The sequence below is a fragment of the Pteropus vampyrus genome, unplaced genomic scaffold, assembly GCF_000151845.1.
Source record: "Pteropus vampyrus isolate Shadow unplaced genomic scaffold, Pvam_2.0 Scaffold17, whole genome shotgun sequence".
Taxonomy (NCBI): domain Eukaryota; kingdom Metazoa; phylum Chordata; class Mammalia; order Chiroptera; family Pteropodidae; genus Pteropus; species Pteropus vampyrus.
In genome coordinates, this window is record NW_011888798.1 from 11,415,679 (window position 1) to 11,423,828 (window position 8,150).

The 8,150-nt window shown below is 33.8% G+C and overlaps 1 protein-coding gene across 1 annotated transcript in view; it reads left to right on the top strand.

Moving 5' to 3' along the window:
- The window catches only part of NCKAP5 (NCK associated protein 5), a 720,600-nt gene that overhangs the window by 96,632 nt on the left and 615,818 nt on the right, over positions 1–8,150 (top strand). Inside the window, exon 2 of the mRNA XM_023527517.1 lies at positions 7,194–7,267. Coding sequence (XP_023383285.1) covers positions 7,200–7,267 — 68 coding nt within the window. The 5' untranslated portion in view covers positions 7,194–7,199. The remainder of the gene's footprint in view (positions 1–7,193; positions 7,268–8,150) is intronic.

Here is an 8,150-nt window from a genome sequence, read left to right on the forward strand (position 1 = left end):
GATCCATGTTTTCAGCAGAAACCTGGGAGGAACAGGAGCTATTTTTAAAATAAATAAGGGAAATTATATGATACTTTTGTTTACAAGTATCTCATTGGAAGAATTTATGTTAGCACAGATACCAGTCAAGAATGAGAAGCACTTATCTATTACTTTGCTGTATGATTTCAAAAATGGACATGTTTTAGTTCTTTTACATTTCCATGCAGATGTACCTTTTCACTAAGGTGACAAAATAATTTTTGAGGGAAGTATCACTTGTTACAGTAGTAATTTCCTAATTGTGGAAATTTCTGTATCTAATGATAGTTCTTTTAATTTGAACAGCTGGCCTGCTGGCCTCCTTGCCTATGCTTCTTTGTCCAAAGGTGGATTGGGAATCCAGCATTAGTAGTGACAAAAGTACTGACAGGATTTAACAGGCTCTGCCATAAATTATACTGATTATAACATGAAGATTATTTGAAAGGATTTTTGGATTTCTGCAAGCTTTGATTTAGTATTATATTTTAAACCCCACTTAAAACAAATGATATGCCAGATCCTCACATCGTTAGAATTCATTTATAATGGGCTTTTCTCAGAACTGACCTAGATCAGACAATAGGAAGTTTGCATTAAATGTGCTTATGCTACTCAGCTATGCAATGATCAGTATTCCTATAAACCTCTAATCGCTTTAATTCTTTCATACTAAATGCCTTGAGATGTGCATTAAAGAAGTGAAAAGCAAATTTCCTGAAATATAGTTTCAAGATGATCCTAATTTATGTGAGTTTTAGCCAAGGAACAGATGTCTTTATAATGCTGTACCTTTGTAAAAAATTTTAAAACATATTATATATCTTGGTGTAACTTGGTGTTGCTCCTCATTCCTAAGTTGGGTTAAATACTTTTAGCAGAACACTGACAAGGGCAAGTAAAAAAAATGGGGCTCCATTCTTTCGAACATCAGCTTAGCTTTAGAATAATATAAAGGAAAAGGTTTCATTGTGGTATTTTAGATCTAGCTGTCTAAAATGTAATTATAATCAAATCTTTGTGGCTGGTATTTTCTGGGGCTGTATTTTTCTAAATAATCACTTTTTATATTTGTATAGTGAGTATATATTTTTAAATTATAGAAAGAGAAAAATATATAGAAGACATTAAATTAACCATAATACTACTCTGTACTGTTTGCTTTCTTTCTTTTAGTCTTTATATAGTTTTTCAAATTTGTGATACAAAGGGCTATGCAGTTTTACATCCTCCTTTCATGGAACATTATGCTGGTTTCCACTTTGTTATATATTCTTTACAAATTTAAGGAATTGTATATTTCTTCACATGGGTAAAGCATGTTTTCTTTTCATCAATCCCATATTTGGAAGCTAAGAATACCCAATTTATTTACGTTGTCATAAATAGTTTATTTACTCAGGATGATTCCTAGACATAGAATTTCTAGATCAAATGTACATCATTGATATTTTAAATTTTATGACATCAATTACCAAATTACTTTCCCCAGCTGTTACAAAACACACCCTTATAGTTAAGCTTTTTGATTATCAAGTATGGAAAAATAATTTTTGTACCTGTGTGCAAAGCAATTTTTGCTTCTACTTCTTTCTTTCTCTTCCTGCCCCTGCTGTCCACCACGAAGACGCATAATGTACATTCTGCATTTTCTGTCTGATGTTTTAAAATTTTGTTTAATTTTATAATTATGTTTACATATTTAGAAATAAATTTATTTAAATTCTTTTGAATTTTCCTTTCATATTTTGTATTTCATATTTTTAAAATTTATCTCTGATGTATAGAATGTGTATACATACATACATGCACATACATATATACATATACATATCTCATATTTTTTTATTCATCTATTGTGTATTTGGTATATATGCATATATGTATGTGTATACCTTTATACCATATATGTATACCTTTAAGTTTAAAATACATACACATACATGTATATATTTTAGTTTTTAATTAAAGTAGATGCTTTATTTTCTGAATTCAGGAATACTTGAGATTGGCTTTCTGTTGCTTTGCTATATAGCAGCTACTTAATTAGGGATACTTTTGAATTAAGACTCAAGGGTCTATGTATCTCATCCACTGGACATCTGCGGTGACTGGCAGCTATGGAGCCAACTTCTTTTAGCTGCTTAGTAGGAAACCCCATTGTTTGGATACTTGCAGTGTGCTTTTTTCCCCCACAATTTTTATTCAGCTCTTATCCCGGTGGATATATGAATAATTTTCCATAAACTCTACCTGGAATGTACTTGGCCCCTTTGATATGCATAAGCAAGTCTTTTTTCCTCTGCTATTCTGAAATGTCGCTTTAATAATTCCTCGATTATCATTTATGTTCCAAATATTGTCGAATGATCAAAAGCTATGATTGTTAGTCATACCTACATTTTCTTACCTAATATCCATCATGTCTCTATTTATTTTCATCTTTATCCTTTACTTAATTTACTTAGATTATTAAATTTGTCCTGCACAGAATATGTTTATGCTTTCATTGTCAATTCTATTATATCTAACATGGATTTTGTCATAGGAAAATGAGTGGAATAGAATGTTCATCAAATTAATAACTGAACTTCAATAGAGTCTCAGTGCTGAGTGACATGAGAAGTACATGCCGGGCGAAGCAAGGCTTGAGAAACTGAGTTTTCATAGACAATGTTTTATATTGTCTACGAAATGTTTCCTTGGCACATTGATGCCAAGGAAAGTGGAGATGTGGGTATGTTTTTCTTCTAGGTTACAGCAGTTTTAGTCTTCGCTAGCTAAGTTATACACATATTAACTGAATCATACCATAAAAATTACAGAAAAGTTAGTGAGAATTTAAGTATGTGGCCTGGGTTGAGTAATTTGATTTGTTTCTAGATAATACTGAAAAGCAGATTTCATCAGTGTGACCAGCTTAGTGCCAGTACATCAAAATTCATTGCCCACTCTCCTCTGAAGTACCATTTCATGGTGGAGAGAGTCACCCCATAATAAAATTACAATGTAGGGCTCACAGTTTCCAATTCTGCTATTGCATTTCATATTTCTTTGAAATTCTTAGCTCACTCACTCCCTTCTAATTTCATTCTCTTTTCAGCTCACCCTATTGTTTTATAAAATTTAATTCTGCTGTCTTTTTTACTCAGTATTTTTTTTTTTTTTACCTTTCTGTACATTTCAGGAAAACCAGGTCTTTCTGGATACTACTAGACAGGTTAAGGCTCTGTCTAAAATGCTTTCATGTTTTTCTTGTAAGTTATTTTCAGAATGACACCCTCTCCTGTGTTCTTTTTCTCTTGCATTCCAGTACTTCTTCATGGGAACCCTGTTGTATGTCTTCAATTTACTTGTTCTGAAATGACCCATTCAGATCCTGGGACCACCAATAGACTCTAGATTCCACTTTCTATCCATTTGCATTTGAAGAAATGTTTTCTCTAAGCTCTCCCAATATCCAATCTTTCAGGCAATCTGGGGAGCTCTGTTACACTGAGGTGGAATCTTGCCATACCCTTTTTTTCTTGCCCATGCCTTTGGTACTTCATAATATTGGAGTCCCTGTATAATAACATTCAGTATGCACTTTATATCCAAGTTCTTGCTATAGGTGCAGTAGCTACAACATTATATTTGCTGTGACTGTAGTTCTCCTGGATACCACTGCCCGCCCCACTGCCATCATCCTTCATTGTTTTCTTAGAGTTAATCTCCAAATGGATGTATAAAAGTGGTTCCTACTAGAATAATCCTATTTTATTCTTAAAGAATGGTAGAGATTTCTCATTAGTTAACGGATTTCTCTAATTCAGGGGCCAGCTGATAAATGTATGGGAGTGCTGCCAAACTTCTTCTAGGTAGGAAAAAAATATGGTTTCATGTAAGCAAAAACACATATAAGCATTATATCTTTTTTTCCCCTCAATCTATTTTAGTTGGAGGCAGGGGGAGGGTAGATGATGGAGGGAGGGAGGAAGGGAGAGAGAATGTATGTATGTGTGTTATGTGTGTGTTTGGGAGGGGTAGATGGGAGTATAGATAATACCCAAATAATTACCCAACTAAAATGTACTGGATGTTAGAAGTAAGAGTGCTATGGTGAAAAATAAAGCTAAAAAGAAAGATAGAGAATCTATAATTCTAGTTTCCCATTGTTATGTGATTTAAGACATCATCAAAGTTATTTGAATGGGAAGTTGAGTAAAGCTACTTTAAATAGAAACAGTTAGTATTTGAAATAGCTTTTAAACCTCAATCCAGCTATATGTACATTTAATAGTTGAAAATCTGTGTTATCATTATTAATTTCTACTGTATGACATTATGAACAAGGTTATGCTCACTGCTTGGCAGACACTATGATATATTCTTACTTAAGCTATTTTATTTAATCCTTACAACACCTCTATAAATTAAGTATTATTTACCCCTCTGAAGATGAAGAAAATAAATCTTAGATTAAATAACTTGCCTGAGGGAACAGAGCTAACAAATACCCAAACCAGGATTTGAATCTAAATTTCTTTGATCCAAAGATCATATTTGTAATCACTGTGCCTTTCAGCTTCAAGCTCTGACTTGCACTAAACAATGAACAAAATAACAAATCCTTTAGTTTTAATCCAAGTTGGTTTTCAGAGCTTACATGTGCCTTGGCCTACCTCTCCAACTTTATTTTAGACTATATACCCCAGGCTCTCTACTGTCAGCCCCACTGGCTTCTCTTCTGTTCATTAAATACCACATTTCAGTGGCCTTTGCATATACTGTTCCCTTGGTCTGTGGTGTTCTCTCCCCTGTGCCCACTTTCTCTATGTGCTTGTCTCTTCCTTCTCTTCCAGGTTCTAGCTCACATGTCATTTCTTCGACCTTCTTCTGACCACTGTGTATTTTGTCCCTCCCATTAAGTCTCTCCTATCACTAGCTGTTTCCTTTACAGCATATAACTGGTCTGAATCCAAGCTGTTCACTCATTGGTTATTTCTCTCCGGACCGTAAGCCCTTTGAAGGCAGGAAACTCAGACCTGTTGGTTACTACTGTATCTGCCAAACTGACACTTCGAGGACTGCTCTAATAGATGGTGAGAAAACAGTTAAATGAAAAAGAAATAAATGACTTTGAAATTTACATATTTGTTTCTTCTTGAGAACAGTGTCTTTAAAGTTTTTTCAGTGAAATGTATTTGAAATGTCTTTGATAATTTTTTTCATTAAAAATTATTGAGATGCATCAATTAATAAAATCAAATAAGTTTCAAGTATACAATTCAGCATTAAGTCATATATGTATTGCATTGTGTGTTCACCACCCAAGTCAGATTTCCTTCTGTCACCAAACATTTGGCCCCTTTTCCCTCTACCTACCTCCCTGCTCTCCCCTACTCTGGTAACCACTAATCCGTACTCTGTGTTCATGAGTCTCTGTTTGCTTGTCATATTTGTTTATTGCTTTCAGTTTTATATATGAGTGAAATCATGTAGTTTTCAATTTTTTCTGTCTGACTTATTTTGCTTAGCATAATTATCTCAAGATCCATCCATGGTTTCACAAATGACAATATATTGGCTTTTCTCATGGCTGAGTAATATTCCATTGTATATATGATCCATATTTCTTTATCCAGTCATATATCACAGGACACTTTGGTGGCTTCCATGTCCTGGCCATCGTGAATAATGCTGATATGAACATTGAGGTGCATAAGTCTTTGATAATTTTGAATGTTCTAAATCATGTTTAAAACTTGATCAGGATACTCAACACCATCACAAACTATTATAATTTACTGCAGTAACAGATTTCTGCTTTGGTTTTGACATGCCAAGTAGTCTTATGTAAATAACTAACCTGAAAATGAATATTATTTAATAAGAATAAAACTCTTTAGCTAATTATCTGCAATAGAATGATAATATTATAGAATAATAACAGTTTTTTAGCTAGATAAGGACTTAGAACACTCTCTAGTCTAACTGAAATACTGTAGAAAAATAAGAAGGCTTCTCAAAAGCTACATGGGTAGATCCAAGTCTAGGAAAAAGGAACAGGACCCTTTCCATTACATTAGGTCAACATTTACTGTGTTTTTTTCCACTCACCCCACTCTCCATTACAGTGAATATTCCTATAGGAACGATAGGTTATATATAGCATTTAATTAAAATAAATATGTATTTCAGAAAGAAAAATTCCCAGCTTATCTCAAATTCATAAGAAATGGAACAGTAATTTTCATGGGTGTCTTTTGAAATCGTTGTACACTATTCTATCTAAGGCAGCTGTAATGTAGACACAGAGGCTTGTAGGCTAGATCTTTAAATAGAAAGGAAAGATGTATCAGGATCAGGATGAAAAAACAAATTATACATTGTATTTTGTTCCACAGTTAGCAATTGAAACTATTGCATGTGAACCTCATATTCAGAAATTGCAAATTAAAAAATCAGATTTAACAACCTATGAATTTTTCCTAATCATTCTTATATGACAAAAGACCTCATTCTTCAGAAATGTTTCTTGAAAATATAGTTTGATTCACAAATTTATAGACATTTCTAAAAAAACAAGATACACCTTGCCTTCATGTCTTTTTAATGCCAAAGATTTGTTTCCTAAGAGTCAAAGAAAACAAAAACGAATTACACTGTCCATTTCTATAAAGGAGATGAAGAAAAACAGACATGTGTTTCATCAACGTCAACGATATGCCCAGTGAATGTAGGCAATGAACATGTAAAGCATTCTACGAAGTTCAAAAATAGTGTTATTTTCTAGGAAGTGGTCCTTGTATTACCAGTGTAATCAAGAACTGTATTGCTTATCTTATTATTCTTCTAAGGTCAGCAGCGATATTGACTCACTTACTTTTATGTAGTAGAATACAGACCCAAGTGTAGATGACCATGAAATTTAGCTTTTTTTTTTTTTCTGTGAATAAGATGATTTTTATGCTCTGTAGAACTCCAGTTCTCTTCAGTGCTTCGTTTATAGAATGATCACAGGATATAAAGAAAATATTCTTCTTCTCCCCAAAACTATGCATATAAATCATAGAAACATCAACTTCTAGGAACCAAGGGATTATCTTGTCAAAATCTTCCTTGTAGAGATAGAGCTAGTCTGGTGACCATTTTAACGAAGATTTGTCTTTGTCTGTCTGTATGTGCAGGAATACATGGACTCCAATAAATACATTGAACATCTGCTAACTCAACTTGAGGAGCAACATAGAAGCCTCTGGAGGTGAGTTAAATCCATGTCCTCAACTTATAGCAGCCTCTGTAGCTTTGATCTTGATCATAGAGGCAGGGCATTGGAAGACGGTCTTTTGTTTCACTTGGTGCCAAAAGATTCATTGAAGGCAAAAATCACTAGAAGCTACGTAGAGAACTCTTTCATTTTTATTAAAGTCAAGGAACAGTGCCCAAAGTTGTCCTTGAGTCTGCTCAGAGCTGGAAGGATGGTAGAAATCATGACACTTATCAAGGTGAACAAATTAATTTGTTCAGGGTCATATGGCAACCTTATATTGTAGAACCCAAATTCTCTGACCCTTGCCTGCTTAAAGATTATTTAATTATTTCTGTAATTAAAAGGTAGGGCACTTCTGCTTAAAATTCTGCTCTTCGTATTAAAGAGGAATATTTAAGGAATGCTGTTGTATAGGTCTCCAATATTTTGTTCTACATGGTGGGTTTTGATTCTCAATAAGGAAATATATATGAGAATATTTGTACAGGTAATTTGAAAAAAGAGGTTAGCAGCATAGAAGTTATATTTTCAAGTTATTCATTCCCTGGGGACCTCTTGGGAGTTGAGAGTGGTAAAGATGGTTGGGGTGTTATTATCTAGATCTGTAAGGTCCATGTGGTCATGCTTTTCACAGGTGCTGCTATGGGATCTGAATTCCTTTTGTTAAATCGCTGTACTTCTTGTTATCTGGAATAAATATGCTAATGGTTAATTATATGATGGCTTACATTGCACTGGAATTGTTTCCTATAATTAGCTTTGTCTCCCAATGGGCAATAAGCCCCTAACATCCTTTATTTCTTAACTCCTCACAGCATGGAGCAGAGCACTCCCTCTGTTCACAGAGATGGCAGGTAAATATTTTCTAACATTG